The 23,598-nt window shown below is 43.5% G+C and overlaps 1 protein-coding gene across 1 annotated transcript in view; it reads right to left on the bottom strand.

The window, feature by feature from the left end:
* RAPGEF4 (Rap guanine nucleotide exchange factor 4) overlaps positions 1-23,598 on the bottom strand; it is a 184,188-nt gene that overhangs the window by 9,761 nt on the left and 150,829 nt on the right. The window contains exons 18-25 of the mRNA XM_066634746.1: positions 20,190-20,340; positions 17,778-17,866; positions 17,164-17,194; positions 16,614-16,692; positions 16,048-16,194; positions 9,461-9,558; positions 4,388-4,513; positions 1,795-1,973 (exon numbers count right to left, since the gene is read on the bottom strand). Coding sequence (XP_066490843.1) covers positions 1,795-1,973; positions 4,388-4,513; positions 9,461-9,558; positions 16,048-16,194; positions 16,614-16,692; positions 17,164-17,194; positions 17,778-17,866; positions 20,190-20,340 — 900 coding nt within the window. The remainder of the gene's footprint in view (positions 1-1,794; positions 1,974-4,387; positions 4,514-9,460; positions 9,559-16,047; positions 16,195-16,613; positions 16,693-17,163; positions 17,195-17,777; positions 17,867-20,189; positions 20,341-23,598) is intronic.

Below are 23,598 nucleotides of genomic sequence, written 5' to 3'. Positions count from 1 at the left end.
AATTTGAAATGTAAATTAATTCTTTTTTTCCCCCCAGCCCCTGTGACAGTGTCAGAGAGATGATGTGGCCCTCCTGCCAAAAAGTTTGGACACCCCTGGTCTAGAGTCCAAGTGCTCCAGGATATTATTATTATTATTATTATTATTATTATTATTTATTAACATGTACTAACTCCATGTGTCATTGTATTGGCAACCTTAGAGGGATCTGCAAGAGGGATCTGAAGGCCTTAGGGATGGACCTCAACAAGTGGGAAACCCTGGCCTCTGAGCAGTCCGCTTGGAGGCAGGCTGTGCAGCATGGCCTTTCCCAGTTTGAAGAGACACTTTGCCAACAGTCTGAGGCAAAGGCAAAGAAGGAAGGCCCATAGCCAGGGAGACAGACCAGGGACAGACTGCACTTGCTCCCGGTGTGGAAGGGATTGTCACTCCCGGATTGGCCTTTTCAGCCACACTAGACGCTGTGCCAGAACCACCTTTCAGAGCGCGATACCATAGTCTTTCAAGACTGAAGGTTGCCTATACGTACATACATACAATACATATTAACATGTACTAACTCCATGTGTCATTAGACTCCCTAAAACTGTATTTAGGGTCATGGTCAAAAAAATTTGGGAAATTGCTATACACTCAGAAAATAGTCCCATTAAATTCAATTGCATTCAATGGAACTTGCTTCCAAGTGTGCATAAGTTTGCAGCCCAAGGCATTAATACAATAAAATAAACAGGGGAATAAACAGGAGGTCACCAAGCTGGACTACATGATATTAATTCTATGGTGTGATACTGGTTCACTAAGTAGCTGCTCATCACAAACAATTTTCTTTTTGGTTTATTTTCTTTTAAAGTTAATAATTTTTAAAAATGGCTTACAGCCCAATCCTATGCAGGTCTACTCAGAAGTAAGCCCCATTAGCGTCAATGAGGTTGACTCCCAGGAAAGTATGGATAGGATTGGGCTGTTAACTTTTTATGAATAGTATGGAAACTTCAAATTATCTTAATAATCTTATCTGTCTACATTGTGCTACAGATTAGGAAAGGACCCACTTTTTCTTCTAGTCTATATATGCTACTGCCCTCTACTGGCCAGAATGTGCAACAACCTAGGCTGTGGGCAACCCAGGTTGACGTTAATATTTTTTACAAGTTTTACAATGTTTTGCAGCCCCACACTGTGAAGCATTGAATGTGCCCTACAGCATGATGGAGATCCTTTCAGTGTCTACAGATGCTGGAAGAGATAAGAGCACTCAGCACAGTTAGGTGGTATAGGCACCTAGAGAGAATTTAGACTTTACAAAATGGCCTTTACAGATTGGCAGATCAGTATGTTCTTGGGAATAATACCGTCACCATTCATAATTTTAAAAACACACTCTTATAGTATATATATTTTAACATCCACAAAATAGTGTGATCATTAATACATAGAAAACACAGAAGCTAGAATGGCTGGATGCAGTCCAAACTCCTACAAAACCACAAGACAGACAAGAAAGCCTGAGCAACTCATCTCACAGCCTAAAGTGTCTCATGGGCAGGCTCAGAAGTGGCAAGAAAGAACCATCTTCAAAGCAGATCTAGGATAACAGCTTGAAGCAACAGAGCAGATTGTCACCTTGCCGGAGATATCTACCAATCAAGCGTACTTGACCTGTGGTTGCCACTGCTTTCTGCAACAAACTGTCACTGGTTTTTGGCCATGTGAAAAATTGTCAGGATGCAGTGCATATTTTACAACTCCCTTGACATCTGGCCCTCTTTCAACTTATTTGGATATACTTACTGGGCTGCAATCTTAATAAACTTCTTTAAGAGTTGAACACGTTTGCTGAGCTGGGAACAAAGACAAATCTCTGTGACTACCCAGAACTGGATTTCATTAAACCTTCGTAAAAACAAGTCCAAATTTGCTGTAGTCTTTTTAAAATTGTGCCTTCCAAATGTATGGTAGACAAGTTCCAGCTGGAAAAGAAAATGAGGGAGAAAAATGGGGGGGGGGGGGAGAGAATAAATGTTTTAATATTATATTTATATTTGGGGGGAAAAATTCTTGAAGAAAGCACGATGTTTGTTTTCAATACAAATGACTTCATGACTGGACTTTACTATGCAGTGCACATTCTACAATCTAGCTGACAAAGCTTAGCATAGGGACTGTGGCAGTTTCCGAATGGATGCAGGCCTCTAATGCAGGGGTGTCAAACTTGTTTCATACCGAGGGCCGAATAGCATTCATTATGCCTACTGAGGGCCAGAAGTGATGTCATTAGGCAGGAATTGATGTCATTAAACAGGTCATAATCAAAAATAAGCACTTTTTTCTTACTTAGGAACTCATTAGCTACAAACATCAGAAGAGAAAATACACAAATTTTGATCATATTTCAAGATATGAGAAAGCCCAATTTTCATGTGGGCTACCCTTTCAGCAGTAACACCACAGCCCTGCTCAGCAGATGAGAGACTGCGGGCCGGATAAAAAGCTTCCATGGGCCGCATCCGGCCCCCGGGCCTTATGTTTGACACCCCTGCTCTAATGCATGGGTTAGAGGCCTGCATTTGTATGTATGTCTAATTTGACCCTAAGGGCCGGGCAGCCCAATCCTGAGCTGCCTGGGGCATGCGGCTGCAGCGGTGCTAAGAACGATTGCCATGGCATCCTGCACACCTCAGCCTGCTGCAGGAAGCGCCTTGGGAGAAGGGAACTTTCGTCCCCTTCTCCCAGGTAAGGGAAGTAGCCCTGCAATGGGGCTACTCACTTTACCGCCGACCAAAAGGTTGGCAGTAAGGTAAATGCGTTCGTGTAGGGTGCCAAGCCCTGCACAAACAGACAGGATCTGGTGGAGCGGAGCTCCACCGGACCCGCCTCCTGCCTCCCCGCTCCCTCTCCCCAGCATGCCTCCCGCCTGCCCTCTCCCTGTCCGCCGCCAGCCTCCCCCCTCCCCGGAACACCTCCTCCCCACCCCCGCTTACCATGCGTTCCGTGAGACTGCTGAGTGGCAGAGGCTGGGCGCCCACCCCGCACTAGCCCGGCGCTAGCCCAACACCAGTTACCGGCGGTAACTGTAGCTGAGGTGCCTTACAACATGTTTGTGACAGTGCATGCGGGCGTTGCTGAGCTCAGGATTGGGCTCAGAGATGGGTATCTATTGTTTCCCAATAAGTATATCAAGACACAGAAGACTGGTCCATCTGCCAGAAAATGAGCAGCTAGCTATAAGGAAGCTACTCCTAACCACCCTCTGCAACCTTTACCATGTCAACTTGGTATGCCACGAATAGTCTGCAGATGTGCCAAGGGAATTGAGGGAGGGTCATTGGTGGATGTGAGCCCCCCATAAATTATTTTTAAAAACTGATGGTATGCCTTGACAATTTTAGCTTCTTCTTAGTGTGTCATGAGATGAAAAAGGTTGAAAATCACTGATGTGGATGATTTCAAATTTTCAACTTGAAAATTTTTCATTTCATTTCATTTCCCCCCCCCCACCCGTTTTCCTCACTGACAAAAACAAAGAAATACTTTAAATTGCAGCAGGTTTCACTCCATCTTTAACACTGGCTATATTTCTAATTATTGTATGAGTACAACAAAGACATTCATACTTCCACATTTTATAAATATATCAAATAGTACAATTTTATGTGCTAAGTTATACTTAATGCAGTCCATATTCTAAAAAAGTAGTAAAGTAAGTTTAAGGGCGCAATCCTAACTGGACATAGTCCCCCGGGAGGGTCGCAAACATGCCATAAAGCATGTTTGTGCTTCCGTGGGAGGAAGCCGTGTCGGCGCATGTAGATGTGCCAACGCGCGGAGGCCACCAGAAGCCTCCGCAGTGGCTTCCTCGCCACCGCTCGTGTCAGCGCACCCACGCCGACACAAGCGGCAACGGTAGGTGTGGGGGGTGAGGAGGAGGCAGGAGGGGGGCGTTTCTGGGCGGGGGGAGGATGGGTGATGGACGGCCCCGGAGGAAGGTGCGCGGGGAGCCAGGGGCGGGGCAGGGACCCAGCAGTTATGCCGGATCCCAACCCCTGTCCCCACAGAGAACAGAGTGGCTTCAAGTCACTCCTTTCTCCTCGGACCTGTGCCAACTCCAGAGGTGGCGCAGGTCAAAGGAGACCTATTGGGGCCGGCAGCCCTTACCCAGGGGTGAGGGGAAGAGCTTTCCCTTGCCTCTGGCTGTGCCGCTGCAGCCAACGAACCTGCGTTGGATGCAGCGCAAGCCTCCTGGCTTGCCTGCTCCAGCGCAAGTTTGGATTGCGCCCTAAGTTTGATAAAGAAATATTGCATTTATTTCCAAGTTTTCTTAATATTTCTTTTTTTTTTTTAATGGAAAAGGCTGAAAGGGAATATGTATATAAATTCTTACTACCTCATGTACACAATTGAAAAGTTCCCACTCATAAATTGTCATTTGGTATGCCAGGTCTTTGGAGCTCATGAGTTCAAATGTTCCCACAGTTCCTGTAGATGGGCCTTCTTGTTCCTGAAGTGGAGTCTAGGAAAAAGAATAGTACATCTCTGTGAATGTTATTGTCAAAGTGATCTCTAACCCTCACTTAACTGCTCTCTTTTCTATGTATAATAAAAGTTGGAATACGAGGATTGTTTTAAACTTCAGGTCTGGTTAGTACTTGGATGGGAGACCGCCTAGGAGTACCAGTTGCTGTAGGCTTGTACCATAGTCTTTCGAGATTGAAGGTTGCCAACCACCACTTTATGCATTTCCTCAAAAATAGGAAGCATCTGCATGAGAAAGCATGAATACCACAAGTAGATTTCTTTATTAATTGCACTGATATACTGCCTTCTTTCTACCATGGAATTCATGGCAGGATACATGGGCCCAGGATCTGACCAGACCTAGACCTGTTTAGCTTCAGGAAGGCTGCAGCATCATGTATTCTCAGGCTTTGTCCTGGGACTGAATGTATACTCGCATGTATATGGAAACATGTGCAAAGAGCTCAGTCATACAGTTTCTTCTGTGACAATACTATGGGCTCCTGGAATTCTTGATTCTTATCATTCACAAGACTGTAAGAGCACAAATCAGAAGTGCAAGCCATTCACTATTTTGTATATACTTTAGAAACAATATTTAATTTATCTGAAATAATACTTTAAAGTTTTAATGCTAATGAGCAGTTAAAAAAAAAAGGATCCTGTATATTATCAGAACTTCTACTTTGCTTACATTTTCCAAGTTGGCTCCATATTTGAAATTGAATGTATAACTGAAATCTACAATCCTGGAAAAGGAAAGCTTCCTAACACCATTTTCAGTGATATCACTAATTTCAAGTTATGTTCCATAGACGAAGCAATACTTTGAGCTGCTTTCTATTCCAGGAGAGGGCAGTGTAGTTCATTGACAATTTTTTTCCTTCCAAATTTCCATATTCTTATGTATTAAATAAGTACCACTGCAAGTAGAACTTGTGTTATTAGTTCACCAGGACTCAGACCAATCCTAACTCCAAACTGAATACAGTTAGGAGGGTAGTACCTGGACCAGATGACTCTTTCTCCCCAGTCTTCTTTCTGTGTGTGGTAGGGAGAGCGATCACATCTTCCCACCATGCCTACTGGGCATACCTGTTTTGCCAGGTATTCATGTATGGGCATCACAAGAAAATTTAATGTGCCTAGGCCCAAATTGTTGAGTCAATTCCCAGATTGTTTGAATGAGCTAATTCTTGCTTCAGACCCACGCACATTGAATTTTATGCCCTATTCAAATGTTAAAGCCCACATGAATCATTTTTTTGGGATAGGTGAACCCAGTGTTTAGAGCCAAAACACACAGTATCTCTCTCTTTCATGTTTAGGGAAAAGATTGGAGAAATAAGATCCTGTGATCTGGGTCATTGGGACCAAACTGTTTCAAATTCAAGCATTTATCGAAGTAAATTGCAGGATCAGGATCAGTGATCAGGATATAAATCTATAGATTTAATTCAGCTAATCTTGGTATTCTGATTTGAAAGGCCTAGTTAACCCAAGTATGGGTGGTGGGCAAGTGAACGCACAACTGGAACACCGGGTAAATGTTACTGTATTGCATTCCCCAGGGGAATAGGCAAGCTGCTTTTCCATTTAAAACAAACTTGCCTGTTAGACAGGTGATCAGCTGCACTAAAAATGGTCAAACAACTCCAGCTGTGCTTATACTTTTCTCCGTCTGCACTACAGGTGTCTGGGATTGCAGTCTAAGGTCACACATACTAAAAAGCCAGAGAAGACTGCAGACTTCTGGAGATACGTAGTTTGTGAATGACAATGACACCAAATAATTACAGATAACAATAATACAATAGTTTCATTGTGCAAAATAGTTAAGAAGATGGCACAACTTGCGCAGGTACTCTTTTTGTGGAAAGGGAATGAACTTCAACGAGAGGCAGGCTTGTATGTGGTCCAGTGTTCAAAACACTTGTTCTGACAGTGAAGGTATCAAGGGTAAGTTATTGGAAACTCTTCATGCATGGCAGAGTTTCTGATATATGGATATATCACAATAACATAGTTGCATCACAATAACATGCATCACAATACCACACTTTCCACAGCGGTTCTCAAACTGTGGGTCCGAGGCCCACCTGTCAGCCATGACCCAGTTTTTGATTGGTCATGAAACTGACAAGATAGATTAGAATATGTGCATCAAGGGGTTAAACAAACTGCTGGAGGTGGAGCACTGCTGCCCAATCACCATTATAGCAGCAGAGGCTTCAGCAGCTGGTAAAGTGAAACATTTTTTTAAAGTTTGCTAAAATGCTGAAAAGTTTGAGAACCACTGTAAAGTTTTGGCAGGTACATTTATAAACTATTCCAAACAGTGCTTACGTAGACATTAAAAAATTTATGACAGCCAAAATACTGAAAACCTGAGCCAAATTCTGCCAAAATCCACTGACTTCCATGGCAGGCATTTCATTCCTCACAGTTAGGCTGGCTTGTGTCCATTCCTAGTATTACAGACCAAGACTCAAAGAGCTCTGTGGGTGCACCCATGCTTGGTTATATTAGTATCTGCTCAGAAGGATTCCCTGATTTCTCAAGAACCTCGAAGGGCTGCCATAGGAAGCTGCCCTTGGCATACAGGTGAAAGCTATCCTGCATGTACAGAAACTCAGAGCCCAATGCTATCCAATTTTCCAGTGCAGGCGCAAACATGTCCATGGGCTGTGCACAGCATTCTGTGGTGGGGAGGCAGACACAGAGGCCTCCTCAAGGTAAGAGAACATTTATTCCCTTACCCCAAGGCTGCACTGCAACACCACTGGTGTTGGTATGTTGGATAGGATTGCACCTCAGTTTGCACCTTTTCGGAAGCTGCTCGTGGTGTCTAAAAATATACATGGCTCATTAAAGTGATAAATGACACAAGCATGAGCCTGCCAGAAACAGATTATAAAAATATTTGCATCTGACACCTTCACTAACACATTTGATATTTTAAATATTGTTTCTCTTAAAACAGATCTTTGCCCCCAAAGCGATAGTATGGCTTTCATTTTATGGGCCCTCAGAAAGAAACAAGGCCAACAAAGTAGCTCATTAGAAGCTAAACCAGAGACACTGTGAAAGCTCAGAGGAACAGGAGTCCTGCTGACACAACTTGGCAATGAGAGCTGCTTTAATGAAGTTAAAATGAACAAAAAGTACAGTCAGGAAAATTCTCGGCCTACAAAAGTGGACCCCCTTGGAGGACGGTGGAATGACTTTGTTGGTGAGTGCTTGTAAACATTTTTAATGTTTAAGGAAAGCCAGGCCTTTTAATTTGGACAGCTTTCGTGGTGTTAGTTACAGAGCGCTGGGGGGTGACTCTAAAGGGGGCTGATCTAAAGGATTTCTAGTAGTATTCCAACCTATCAAACAATTTAAAATTATGACATGCAACTTATTTTGATGTACAGGTTGAGACTAATGATTCACGTGGGTTCCATTCCAAGCACTCACGTGGATAACAAAAAACGCACTATAGAAAATCAATTTAAAAAACAAAGTTTCTTTGCTCCAGTGATTGAAAAACAGCCTTGCTGACCTTTTGACTCTAAGATAAGAATCATTAAGAAGACAATCCATCAGCACTTCACTCAGCCCCTCCCTTCACCAACGCAAAATGATCACCTTCCTTTCACGTGCTGGGGGAAGGGAGGGGGCCCGCAAGGGAGAGAAGGATTGATGGATTGTCAGCCAGCTGCCCTCTCACTCTCTCTCTCATTAAGGAGGCTATTGTTAAAGGACTGTTCAGTTTTTAAAACTGATTTTAAAGGGATGCATTTTTCCCCTTCTGCAGGGATCAGCACATTCCTTCTCATTTGCAGGGGCCATTTGTGTTGAGTCAAATCCGTGTATAAAAAATCCGTGTATAAATAGGCTGGACCTGTATACCTTTAAAATGACATCTAAAGGTAAAAGCTGAAAAGTTTTTCATGGTGCTACTTATGGCTAAAGCTCATGTTACTTTAAATGTGTGCAGGCCTAGGTTTTTTTCTTCATTTTTTTAATACCGCCCTTCCTCCAAAGAGCTCCGGGTTGTGTACACAGCTGCTCCCTTCCTTTTGTCCTCACAACAACCCTGTGAGGTAAGTGAGGCTGAGAGGAAGTGACTGACCCAAGGTCATCCAGGAAGCTTCACAGCTGAAGAGGGATTTGAGCCTGGATCTTCCAGGTCTAAGCCCACTTCCCATACCACTGCACCACCCTGGCTCTTCATTGTTTCATTAGAGTGATGGGGGCAGGCAAAACAGGCAGGAACTGTGGCAGGGAGACTTGGTACTCTGCCTCACCACAATTCTGATCCAAGTTGCTCACTGCCCTTGCATACTGTTTTCATTCAGAAAACATTCCATTGGTTTTCAATGAAAGTTTTTTTTTCTAATTACAATTACATTTTTTTTCTAATTACAATAAAATGTTGGGCATGTGCAATTGGGATAGGGACTATGGTGGGGAAAAGTTCCTCTAGTGTCCCTCTACTGCCCTCCCTATTTTGCCCACCATCTCAGCATTATTTTAAAACAAAGAACAGGATTGGGCTCTAAGTCTAGTATCGAGGAGCCGACAACCCCACCCCAATTTTCCTGGGTAGGCCTGGGTTGGTCTCCCCCATTTGCTTCCCCTTTCAGTCATTGCCACCTTCCTCCCCCCAATGCCTCTGCAGGGACATGGCCCTCCTTCTCTTCCCCCCATCTAGTCTTCCTTTTTTTTGAGCAGTGACCTGCATTCTGCCACTGCTGCACAGCTCCTTATCTTTGGCTCCCCATTCCTAAATGTTCCAAATGATATTTTGCTGAATGGCTGTAAAAGAAGATAATAGCAAGCAAAAAACTACTGATTCCATTTGGCATTCTAGTGACCAGAACTAAAGAGAGCCTCTCTGCTGTAATGTTCTTCAGAGACTAGCATACTTACATACTAGTCAAGTCATACATACCAGTGAGTCAAACTGGTCTCGAGGGCAAGCAAAGAGACATCCGTTAATACTGAGAGTTGTAAACACCGAAACATCATTAGGTTTGAGTACCACTTTTTCTGTAAGCATGAAGAGCACCAGATATACTATATAAAATATACAGGTTATCACTGTTAACAATGACAGTAAGAGACATATTATTAAGAAGGGGAAAAAATTCAGAACTGCTATCTATAATAGAATTCTAGAGTAGAAATCCAGTTTGCCACTGAGGTGACAACTAACAACATCAACAGACTAAAAAGGTAACATCAGTAAAGTATGCTAGAGAGGATTTGAGCTGCTTCTTTGTTGCTTCTGAATTTTCAGTGCATTCTGGGATACCACTAAAAGAAATAATGTGTCAGGAGCAACAGAAAGTACAACATGAAGCCTCCCACTCTGAATTTTGCTGCCCTTTGTGCCAATTGAGCCTGCAGAGAAAAGGCTGAAATGTACCAGCTTCCATCATGGAGCCACCCAGACAGTTCATTGGTTCTCCATTGGCTATAAATTGGCAGTCCATTGGCTATAAATGGTTCCAGATTGAGAAAGGGTTTCAACTTGAACAACACCAGATCTTGACTTAGTTTGCAAAGGCCTTTTGGACCTGAAGCCCCTGCACTTCCTAGCTTTACTCCTATTCTGCAGCTGCCCATACCTCAGTGTGGGCAAAACAGTGCTGTTCCTAGCAAGCCAGCAGGACACTGGCAGAAAGTCAATGTGTTGATGAAGCTGCACCACAGCCATAACTTGCTTTTATCATTGCGTTGCCCTGAGATGAAGTAATTTATCACCAACAGCAATTGTGCTCTTCTAAACTGCAAACTACAAGAATTTCAACACAGCAACCCTAAAATTTAACATCATAATTGGTTGAGGCATGTAATTGCAGCTGTTATCCATACAGTAACATTCAATAATTATCTAAGTAGTTATATTTAGCCCTCATTATCTATTCCTTTAAACAAAATCACATCCCTGATTGGTGCAGAAAGGCTTATTAATTAACTTACAAACTTCTCCTTCTCAGTGTATATCCATCAGATTGACTGCAACTTTAATGAATGAAATCCTACTGACATTGCAACATGGTGATGCCACTGGCATCAATTTATTTGCAAAAAGAATTGTCCCTGACAAGAGTTACTATTTGCATTCTAATGTCGCTTTAATTAACTCTGTCAGACTCACAGTTCCACACAAAATTGGAACCAGCAGTGCCTCAAAGCTTCACTTCTTTTTATAAACTTATGTTTAAATAATGTTGGACCTTTAAAGGGCAAATTTTAATCTTCTGTCCAAAGCAACCTAATAGACAGAGGCATCTGAATGGTAAGCCAGAGCAAATGCTTTCTCACCAACAGCCCAATCCTGAACTCAAAAAATGGCTGCCGCCACAGCCTGCACACCCCGGGCAGCCGCTGGCAGCTCCTCAGGAGAAGGGTACTTCCCCCCCCCCCGGTAAACAGAGTAGCCCTGCAATGGGGCTACTCGATTCACCACCAACCAAAAGGTCGGCAGTGAATCAAGTGTCTCTGCGTCAGGCAATGAGCCCAATGCAGAGGCTTTGAGTTCGGTGGAGCTTTGCTCCACCAGTCCCGCCTCCCTCCCTCCCCGCTCCCTCTCCCCGACACACCTCCTCCCTGCCCTCTGCCTGCCTCCCCCCTCCCTGGAATGCCTCCTGCCCACCTCCCCCCACACCTCCACTTACCTCTCCGCTGTTTGGTGGTCCACGCGACTGCCACGTGGTGTGGTGCTCGCCCAACACTAAAGCCCGCAAATGTGCTTTATGGCATGTTTGCAACAGTGCGTGCCGGCAGTAAGCTGGTGCACCGAGCTCAGGATTGGGCTCCAAATCTCACCAAGTGAGATCACAGGCCATAAATTAGTCCACTGTTGGTGCAACACCCATGAAAAAAGGATTTAATAGATTGCAGGTCCCTTTTGTCCCTTTCCTCAGCCTCTGCATGCATGCATACTTAATTGAGAGAAAACACTGGAAGGGGATATGGAGTTACAGACAGATTGCCCATGCCCCGAATGGCTTGTCATTCTGACTTCATATGCATGAGCATGGATGGTACAGGGGACTCTGTCAAACCTAAACATATGGATACTGCAGTGGTAATGGACTGGATCATGCCTACAGCCGTTATTGTAATTTCAAAATAGAAGTATTTTTTTCTATTAGAAATTCAATTTATCATACAAGGAAAATGAGGCTTCTAGATCTTATGGTCAAGGAAGAATGATGGGAAAACTGATAGAAATAACTTGTTCAGTAGTTGAGAAGCGACAAGAGCATGGGTGAGAGTATCAGCACTCAGCATCCTGGAGTTTGTTACTCTGCATCTCTCTCTCATTGTCCGTCCATCCCTCCCTCTCCTTCCTGTGATTCAATTACAGTGACAGACCTTCCTCCCATGCCACCACTCGCCCCTTTCCTCCTAGCACTTCAGTGCTTACAAAATTCTTCAGAAGTCCTTTCAAATTCTTCCAAAAAACAAAAACACCCCATCGAGATGTTACTCGAGCAAGATGCAAAAACGGGGCTTTTGAAGGGACCAGTTTGTTGTGCAATAAATGTATATCCAATAAATGAGGATCTAGAGATCATTGCTCAAGTTAACTGTGGATATGTTTCCCAGCATTCAAACTGCATTATTTTGTCACTGGGGGAATGCACTCCCCCCCCCAAGTTTGCAAATGCTGCATATGCCGTATACAGATTACATAACTTCTAACCCTAATGGATAGTATCTGTGACTTGCAACACAGCCCATGACTTGTGACATTTGGGTAGCATATTTTTATATACACTGCTCAAAACAATAAAGGGAACACTTAAACAACACAATGTCACTCCAAGTCAATCACACTTCTGTGAAATCAAACTGTCCACCTAGGAAGCCACACCGATTAACAATCAAGTTCACATGCTGTTGCACAAATGGAGTAGACAACAGGTGGAAATCATAGGCAAGTAACAAGACACCCCCAATAAAGGAGTGGTTCTGCAGGTGGTGACCACAGACCACTTCGCAGTCCCTATGCTTTCTGGCTGATGTTTGGCTGACCTTTGAATGCTGGCGGTACTGTCACTCTAGTGGCAGCATGAGGCGGAGTCTGTAACCCACACAAGTGGCTCAGGTAGTGCAGCTCATCCAGGATGGCACATCAATGCGAGCTGTGGCAAGAAGTTTGCTGTGTCTGTCAATGTAGTGTCCAGAGCATGGAGGTGCTACCAGGAGACAGGCCAGTACACCAGGAGACATGGAGGAGGCCGTAGGAGGGCAACAACCCAGCATCAGGACCGCTACCTCCGCCTTCGTGCCAGGAGGAACAGGAGCACTGCCAGAGCCCTGCAAAATGACCTCCAGCAGGCCACAAATGTGCATGTGTCTGCTCAAACGGTCAGAAACAGGCTCCATGAGGGTGGTATGAGGGCCCGACGTCCACAGGTGGGGGTTGTGCTGACAGCCCGACACCGTGCAGGACGTTTGGCATTTGCCAGAGAACACCAAGATTGGCAACCTCGCCACTGGCACCCTGTGCTCTTCACAGATGAAAGCAGGTTCACACTGAGCACATGTGACAGACGTGACAGAGTCTGGAGTCGGCAGGGAGAACGTTCTGCTGCCTGCAACATCCTCCAGCATGACCGGTTTGGCAGTGGGTCAGTAATGGTGTGGGGTGGCATTTCTTTGGGGGGCCGCACAGCCCTCCATGTGCTCGCCAGAGGTAGCCTGACTCTCATTAGGTACCGAGATGAGATCCTCAGACCCCTTGTGAGACCATATGCTGGCGCGGTTGGCCCTGGGTTCCTCCTAATGCAGGACAATGCTAGACCTCATGTGGCTGGAGTGTGTCAGCAGTTCCTGCAAGATGAAGGCATTGATGCTATGGACTGGCCCGCCCGTTCCCCAGACCTGAATCCAATTGAGCACATCTGGGACATCATGTCTCGCTCCATCCACCAGCGCCACATTGCACTGGACTGTCCAGGAGTTGGCGGATGCTTTAGTCCAGGTCTGGAAGGTGATCCCTCAGGAGACTATCCGCCACCTCATCAGAAGCATGCCCAGGCGTTGTAGGGAGGTCATACAGGCACGTGGAGGCCACACACACTACTGAGCCTCATTTTGACTTGCTTTATGGACATTACATCGAAGTTGGATCAGCCTGCAGTGTGTTTTTCCACTTCAATTTTGAGTATGACACCAAACCCAGACTTCCATGGGTTAATAAATGTGATTTCCACTGATGATTGTTGTGTGATTTTGTTGTCAGCACATTCAACTATGTCAGGAACAAAGTATTTAATAGGAATATTTCATTCCGATCTCGGATGTGTTGTTTAAGTGTTCCCTTGTAGTTCTTGTTTTAAATTGTTGTTGTTCTTATTGTTCACCTCTTGGTGAAATTGTATTTTAAAAGTGGTGTACAAACAAACAAGCATACATTCTCTGAACTTGGGTGCTGCCTCCAGGGTGCTGAAATTAGTACTGTACTACAAAATAGCACTAAAGCAGGGATGTCAGCTGGGAAATGCCAGTGGGTAAAGTAGTGCTGAAGTGTTCATGCAGGTTCATTTAAAAAAAACAAAACCCAGGAACAACTGAGAAGTGGCAAGACTTCCCACCCCCTGTATCAAGGTTATGCCCTTCCTTTATGCGAGATGGCACATCTTGCTAGCTACCAGCAGAAAGCTCTCACAGATATACTACTAAAGATCTTTTTTTTAATTATCTAGAAAGAACGTCTGCTAAATCATTAAATCAAATTTAACTGGCTGTCAACCAATTAAAGGACATTTAGTTGATTAATCACCTGCCTTTTAACCAATTATTCAATTAAATTTAAATACATTTGCATATTATCAAAATCTCAGTCTAGGTTCCTCTTTTGATATACTTGAAGGAACTCTGGATAACTTCCTATTTAATTAACAGAAGTCACCCCCTCATGGCAAGATGGCAAGGTCATCTTTGATATTTTCTCTTCCAGTTTCTACAACTCGCCAAACATAAAATAGCCTCAAAAAACAAACAAGTGTGACCTTAATGCACCAATTGATAGAGGCCACCAATAACCAGTCACTAAAGCTTTAGATGATACATTTATTGATTAAAATGATGGGCAGCCTAATCCTAATCAGGTCTGCCAAGTAGAAGTCAGATTTCCTCCGGATAAGGGGACATTTGTCCCACGCCTGAGCCTGCCCAATGAGCCTACTTGAATCTGCACCTGACAAATGACTGGTAAAAGTCCAAGCAGTCCTGTGTCATGGCTTCAGGCCTGGGTAGAGGGATAGAATTTGGTGTGCACAAGTGCCACTGATCTCACCCCCCTCCTGGTCTATTACACCCCCTCCCTGGCCCCCTTCAGCCCCAGTGTTGCCTGGTGGGTGCTCCGCCAGGCATGCCAGCTTCATCAATCACTGGCAAGATGGCACATGCCTTCCCACTGGTGCACCTTACTGTCTGGGTGTCGCAAAGTGCTTTATGGCACATTTGCAACACCCTATGTTGGTGCAGTGATCTTTTTGCTGGTGTAAACAAAGAATAGGATTGTGCCATTAGACTTGCAGCCTTATAAACAATCTGTTAAAGGTTGTAGCCAAAGGAGCTGTGCACAAGCTCAAAGGTACTTCTTTTCATATATGGCACCTGCCTGATTCCTGCTAATTTCCTCTCTTGTTACCAACTCCAGTGGCATTCCTGGCCACTGTCCTTACTGGGGCACACTACCAGGGATGCCACCCTCTATGTGGAGGTGCTGCCCCCGTCCCCTGGAGGTGCCTGCCTCCCCCTCTCTAGGCGTTCTGAGGGCTGGGGAGGTTGCATGCGGCCTCCCCGGCCCTCAGAAAGCCTTGTAAGGCCTTCTGGAGGCTGAAAATCGACACTTCGGTTTTTCAGCTGAAAGCCAGAAGTTTAGATTTTCAACCTCCAGAAGGCTATATGAGGCCTTCTGAGGACCAGGGAGGATGCACATGGCTTCTCCAGCCCTCAGAAAGCCTATTGGGGGGGGGTGGCTCTTAGAGGGTGGCCCTCAGATTGGCACATTGATATTGGTGTACTGGCTGTCAAGGGAGTGGATGGCAGCGAAACGCCACCTCCTGAAGCCTGGTGCATGGGGCATTTACACCACTTGCTCCCTTCAGGTATGTCACTGACCAACTCCATTTCCCATCTCACATTCTTCTGGAAAGTCCTCCAACCCTCAGCAGCAAATGTTCAAAGGTCACAAATGGGGAAAGAGATAGCGAAAATGTCTCACTCCATGAATGGGACTCTGCCTTTTCAACGTATTTTCTATGCATGTAATCGGCATACCACATTTTGGTCTCAGAATTTAGGTTTCTGACTGCATGTTGGAGGGAGGGGGCAGATTTTTTTTTGCCCACAACGAAAGGTACAGTTTCTGCCACAAAGAGAAAGTCCAGTTTTCAGAGATTAAAATTAATTTGAAAAGTCTTTAAAAAATCAGTGTGAGTCTTTCTATTCCATCATGGTCTGCTGCTTCAAGGTAAATGACGAGTGTTAAAGATTATGCAAATGCCTTACCTCCGCCTGAGCTCATCTTTACTAATATCAAGCCATCTCCAGAGCCCAGTTTGTCAGCTACTGCACTGATGACTTCTTTAACTGAAGACAACACTGGAATGCGGATAGTGGTGTAGGTGTGATCTAGGCAGTACACCTTGAACAAAACTTCAGACACAAAGACAAAACGCATCAGGAAAGCTGTAATAACAGGGCACATGGTACAGAGCAGATCACAAAAGAGCTCACTAATTGCTTATATATGAATGACTCTCAAAATGTAGCTAAATCCTAAGGTATGCTTGGATAAGCTAAGAGGAACACTACAATTAGGAACAGTCAACAGCTAGGGAAATGCCTGTTTTACCTGATTCCTCACTGTGCAATGCCTCCCACCTCTGAATGCACCTCTGGAACAGGGTGCCCTATTTTGTTGCATGCAGTCTGGAATCAGACTGTGGTGATCTGTGGATTTGGCTAAAGAGCTTGGACAATCATGCCTTTGGGAAGCCGCTGGGATTAAGGTGGAGCAGTTGAGTTGCGCTCCCTTCCAGGACTGCAGCCTGTGGCGCTATGGATTGACTTACTTTCGTCACTTCCCCTGATGGGCTGGCGTTTTTGTGTCCTTTCATCGCTTGTGTTAAAGTGCTGCAAAAGAACTTTGTGCTAGGAAACAAAACCAGACCAAATCATCATCACTGCAAGGAGAAAGGTTTTCAGAATTACTGTGTATCACTGACGATGCTTAGGAGAAAAGGAGAAACAAAACACCCATACACTTGAAAAGATTTCACTTAATGCAGTTGGGATTATTTTGGAGACTGGTGTGTCTGGGTAGCAGTCTCTGGGTAGCTTTCCATGTTACATTTTAACTTGTGCATGTACAACATTTTAAGACTACACATAAAACCATAATATACCTGGATAACAAACATTTTTTCCAGTATAGGTAAATGTATCAATACAGGCATGACATAGGTACATGTACCGACTGTGCCCCCCACCAAAATGAACCAAAATGAATGAATTTACAAAATGATAGTAAAGAAATATTTGCCAATCTGTAACATGTGAAGTGACCCTTACTTAGTGGTGAAATAACATATTTTATATGAGTAGAGTATCAAAAATATCTACCTTTTTCTGAGGTGCTTTAGCCTCTTCTGATCTATAAAAGCAAATGCAACATATCTTAGAAATATGTTTGGAAGATTTTAGCAACAACATACAATGACAGAATTAGTGAGTTTACAGATCAGGCAGACCAGGCCTGGGAATGAGGGTTTGGATATGACTTGTGCCAACACCACCAATTCCATCCCCTCCTGGGTTCAATCCACCCACTCCCACCCCATTGCCACCCCCTTCCACCCCCTTGCTGCCTTGCTCAACACCATTCAAACCCCTTCCTGCCCTTCCCCCACACCTTTATGCTGTACTTGCCTGCTCTGGTGGGCCACCCAATGACCACTGGTGCCAGTGGGAAAGCTCCGACTTTCCCACAGGTGCACTTGGGCCTTGTCTTGTTACAAAGTACTTTATGGCATTTCTGTGATGGCATACACCGGGGGGGAACATATGGTGCACCGGTGCAGACCCTTGAAGAATTTTTTTCCTGTAGAAATAGTTCCGAAATAGTTCTAGCAAAATTTTTTGCTGTTGGCTAGTCTGAAAACAGTGATGCTTGATATCTCATGCTAGACATTTGCAAAGGACAATTTAAAGGTTAATTTATCTAAGCCCACACTTACATTTGTTTCATCATCTTCTCTAGCTCCGGGAGTTGGTCTTTAAGTGTTGTAATCATCCTTGTATCATCTGATACAGACACATAAAACTCCTATTAAATGATAAAGAACACCCTTCAAACAATAATACAAAGAGGCAATTTGCCAAGATACATATCAAAAATGAACTGATTACAAATAAAGCATCTCAGTAACACTGATTACACCTAAACAGCCGGATTCCATATACATTGAAATGATTTATACTAATTTGCAACTCCTCCCCCATCTAAACTAACTAAATAAATAAATAAAACAAAAAACTCCAAAAGCAGCTATAAATAAGAAGATATCTAACAAATAAATGGCCATACTAGAAAAGTTCCAAAGTACAGACAAGGTTATTTGAAACCTGTTCTACCTCTAATTGAAGATGATCTCAAAAGGTACAACAAAACCTGGTTGGCGCACTACTTAGCAAAGTGAAGTGTCCACTTCAAGCAACAGATTTGGTGTGCAATTAAAGAAAGGCACATCGTCAGGTACTTAGTGTATAGTAATATCATTGTTGCCACAATATTACGGCATCAGAGACTGCCATTTTGATTTTTCACCCCATGGACTAAAACTTTTTGGGCTGGCACAGGGCCAGACATTGCCCCTTGAGTGCTTGGTTTTTGTTTCCTAAACAGCAGCTGTAGGTGGTGGTTGAGAAATGGACAATGGGGACTGAGATTGTGGCTTAGGGGGAAAGGCTATTCAACCCTTTTCCCCTGCTGTAGTTCCGCTTAATATTTCCCCTTCTCCTCCCTGCAGCTGCCATTTATCCTGGAAGCAAATAATAGTTGCAGCGGTGGTCAATCTGGATTCAGGTCACTGAAGGAGCAAAGGGTTGAATCCCTTTTACCTCCCTTGGTCATGTGCCCAACCCTACCATTCCCCGCAGAAGCTACTCAGGAAATAGCCACCAAACCCGAGGGCCAATGATGTGCTCAACATGTCGTCTCTCAAACAAATTAAATGATGCAATATCAGTGTGTGGTCATTTGTTATGGTTCTCTTGCATTTGCGTCACAAAAGTAGCTTTGATCAATTACCATAGAAAAGGTTTTTAGTACAGGCATATCTTGACTTTCATCCACTTGACTTTCATTGCTTTGCTTTTTTAACCACTTTCAGTTATAATCACATTTCAAATTCCTCTTTTGTCCGATTTCATCCAACCTACCATGACATTTGTCAATGTTATGTTTATTCTTGTTTTATTTCTGTTTATTTAGGTATCACATGCATTTGCATGTGTTACATCAGTGGTTCTCAAACTTTTCCGGGAGATTTATTCCCAGGATAAGTCTTTGTGGGGGCGGAGGCAGGGACAGCAAAGCGATCCCCAGGATCGCGCCCCTGCGGGGGGAGGGGGGCTATTTTTGAACAAACCATACGTGCTCTCAGGGTCCAGGGGGTGTGGGGAGCCCCGTGGAGCGCCTGCAGGGCTCTCCGTGGCTTTTAAACAATGAAAGTTCCAAGCATGATTAAACCGGAAATGGAATTTCCAGTTTTGTCGTGCTTGGAACTTTCACTGTTTAAAAGCTGTGGAGAGCCCTGCAAGTGCTCCGTGGGGCTCCCCACACCCCCTGGACCCTGAGAGCACGTATGGTTTGTTCAAAAATAGCCCCCCTCCCCCCCGCAGGGGCGCTATCCTGGGGATTGCTTTACTGTTTTCTCCCTGCCCCGCCCCTTAAAGGGAACGGGACATATTTACACAAGCTGGTGGGTCGTGACCCACAAGTTTGAGAACCACTGTGTTATATAGTTCGTTATTTATGTTTGTCACTGGCCAAAATAAATTTGCAAGCTAAATAAGGCTATTCTTTGACATTCATCCATTTTTGACTTTCATCCATGGTCTAGTCTAGTCCCTAACCAGATGAAAGTGCAAGTTTTCCTTTATACCTTCACAGGCTACAATCAAGTATTTAAAAACAAATACACCACATATATAATATTTTATTAGCCTTGAAGTAATGCCCTATTTATAATTAATACTCACAACTTTTCTGTAAAAGGCACATGGCACAATGGTGCCCAGGCCATTGTTTTTGCTAATTAACAATGTAGGGGGTTGAATATCAAGGCTGCATATTTTCATATTCTTCATAGTAATTTTAATCTAACACATTCCACATAAGGAAATAGACATGATTTTTAAAACGAGCTGTTCTCTCCCTAAAATTGCAACCAGTTGCAGTGATGCCATTACAGGACAAAGTTATCAGCAACATAAATTTTAAAAAGGCAGAAATAGCCATTTGCAGATTATTATCCTTGAAAGGGAGAATTCTGCAGCTTGAACAATAGTCCTGACACCTCTCTCTTGGCTCAGCTACAGTTAATATTCATTCTAAAGAAACCGCAGCAGCAGCAAGTGTGCCCTACCTCCAGAAAGGCCATTGCCGCTTCATCCTCTGGCAGAATCTCTCCATACAAAGCAGCCCACTGAAGAACTAAGCGAATGACTCGCCTTTTATTGTTTAGGGCATAATCCATTTTTTCTTGCTCTGTACCTTGGGAAGGCTGCGCATGGTAAGTGCCAAGATGTCAAGGAAATCATTTGCCCTGCTGCTTCCCTCCCCCCTTAGAACGGCCTATGGCTTGCTATTAACATAGCACACTTGCAGTAAATTGGCTCGCTCAAGCACTATGAGATACAACTGCCCAGCAGGAGTTTCCGGATCAATGACACTCTCGTGTATTTCCCAGTTTAAAGACTTTCATGGTTTTTTCATTGCTTGGCATGAGGACAAACCCAAAGTACTCTTCATAATGCAATAGGATTGGGCAGTTGGTTCACATGATGCGCAATGGAAGCAAGTTATAATCATCTCTTTGATTGCATGTATGCAAGGCCTTGTCAGTGGCTGCCACCAGGCTCTCAAGTGCCCTTCCTCTGGGTAATCTATGCAATCCTTTCTGGTTTTTATGGCTTTGAAAACGTACCTGTTCTACCAGTCCAATCCTATGCATTGTGGGGACAGGCAGCTCTGGACTGGACAGGCGATCTGGACTGGAACCATTGTGGATGAAAAGAACGTTTTAACCCTTTTGGTCCTCAACAGTCCTGATCTGAATCAGTACTTTCAAAGCTGCTATTTTCTCTGGGAAGGAGACTCCCATTGGTACTGCCTAAACCTAGCCCCCTCTCTGGACCTGATCCTGCACCAGCTACTTAGCTAGCACAGGTCTGAGAAGAACCCACCCCTGCATCACGGAGGCTTACAGCTAAGTAAGGGAATGGTCATTCCCTTACCCAGAGGAGACCTCTGCAACTATCCTCTCCTTGTAAGATGCAACACTGACCATTTTGGTGCTGCTGCATCGGCAGGTGGAGGGAAAGGATAGGATTGAGCTTTGAGTCAGTTACAAGTGAATCAGGATTAGTATTGCTTAAAAATCAGTACTGATGACGACCTCAAAAATTCTGACTGGTGGTAGTTTCACCTTTAAAGTATCTTCTTCCTTGCCCACAGCCTGGCACTTTCAAGGGCAAAAATGGAGCACCAAAGAGTTTGAAAATGTACTTTTTTTTTTCTTTTTAATGGACAGTTCATTCCAGTGTAAAATTCTGCTTTTTTGAAAGTGCAAATTTTGACGTGAAATTTAGGACCTAACCCTATCCAACTTTCCAGTGCCGATGCAGCTGCATCACAGCACAGGGGAACAAACATTCCCTCACCCTAAGGAAACCTCTGTGACTGCCCTCCCCCAAGTGCACGCCCCATTGGCACGGCTGCATCAATGTTGGACAGTTGGATAGGATTGGACCCTCAGACACATGCCTGCTCAGCACAGCCTTAGTGTCTTATGTGTTTTATTGTAGTTTATGACACCTGCTTTGAACTCCAGTGTCAAAGTCACCAAATGTGAAATTACAAGCCTTGGTTGGACTTCTGAAGTTTGCTAGGCTTGCTTCACATGGAGAATGGTGATAGACTGAAAGACAGATATTGAGATAGAAATAGAGTCTCAGGAATTTAGGGGAAATTGAATACAACAGTATTTTGTGCATTCCAGGTGGAATTAATGCTGCAGAATATTTTCCATATGTGACAGTTCTGACAGGCTCAAGGCCACTGTGAAGATAATTCCTAAAATAAACTGCTTCCTTCAAATCAAAGCACGAACACTTTGACATGCAGTCTCTGATATTGCTCAAGAGATGTTGAGCTGCTCACAAGGAAAAACAAGACATCAATGGAATCTCTTGCTTCTCTATTTGATATGGTAACATATGCAAAACATGATTAAAGCAGTAATTTCAGAAAACGTTTAGAAAATGGGCTTATTAAACCATACGTTTGATAATGATTTCCCTCCATTAAAACAAAGCCCTTGGAAATTAGACATTCCATCAAAGTCATGGCTAGGGTAGTTTGACTCCTGGGATTTGAGACATTTACAGAAGTCTGTACTTCAATTTAGTTTAGGAAATATTTAGTGAAGATCAGAAAAACTAGATGGGCTATTTTATGATGGTGGAGTGCAGGTAGTAGATGTTACATGGCATGCTTTGGGCTCAATAACATTTCAGAGAACCAAGTAACATTTCACCGAATCACTCTCTTCATGCAGTCCCTGCCATGCAAGCCCTATAATTATTTAATATCCTTTTACCTGCTTATTAAGTGACTCACCACAGGCACTAGTAATTTTTTCCCGTATTTCCATGGCTCATCTACTTATTTTTAATTCTGCTAATAATTTCTCCCATGCAAATGCTATAATGGGAAAAGGCAGAAAAACCCTCCTAAATGCTTGTGCTACCTATCTATCATAATAGCATAATGTATAAATAAATGGCAGAGAGGCTATAATTTCTAAGGTATTAATCAACAATGATGTTGTGACTGAATTCTGGTTCAACATATTTCACTGCTCAAAAATGGTAGCAAACTATATAGCCTGTTCCTCCTGTAATGCAATCAAGGGACAAACTTCATGAATGTGCATGAAACCCCACACTAGGATTTATCACCATGATGGGAGGATATATATGGATGTGCAAGTAAAATTCCAATCTTTCTGTTTTATAGTAATAATGCCTAGCTTTTAGATAGCATTTCACTGTGATCAATGTGCTTCACGTATGCTGTTGTGTTATAATCAGTACAACAGTAGGTCTGTATGATTATCCCCATGACATGCTATTAAACCAATGATACAGATGTCTTTAAAGAAATAAGAAGGTTTCTTGATATTTATTTCTGTGTAAAGCTTTTAAAAACATAATATTGTACTGATCTTTGAAATCTGCTGCCCACATGTGAAACCAGTACTATAAACCAGAGTTAGTGCGTCAGATCTCAAAAACTTTGCAAATCATTAGAGAAGACTTTGTAAGTTGAACAGGCTTCCCAAATAATGACAGAACTTTCATCTTCAAAACAAATCCTGAAACCTTTGATTTCAAGGATGTTCCCACTAAAACTGAAATCAATTTTCACTAGAAATCAAATTACTAGAAAGGATTTGAGGATTCTTTCCTACAAGAAACCAGGTTGTGAGGGCTCAAAGCTATATTTGGGGCATAAGCAGAGAAAGAGATAAGATCCTGAGAAATGGTCACAATTATACTGATTTCATCATAGAAGCAGTAGTGACACAGAAGAATCTAAGAACAGTGAAATCATCAAAATTGGGCCCATATCATGCTCACACTTCAGTCAAAAGATTGGAACCAAATGGAAGAATTAGGATAGAGCAGAATAGGAACTAGGTCAGACCCAGCAGACCATATCAGGCTAGTACTAGAGACTATACCAAGCCAAACTAAGCAAGAAGATGGAAT

This window comes from Tiliqua scincoides, chromosome 1 (genome assembly GCF_035046505.1).
Source record: "Tiliqua scincoides isolate rTilSci1 chromosome 1, rTilSci1.hap2, whole genome shotgun sequence".
NCBI lineage: Eukaryota > Metazoa > Chordata > Lepidosauria > Squamata > Scincidae > Tiliqua > Tiliqua scincoides.
This window is presented reverse-complemented; position numbering and strand designations above follow the sequence as displayed.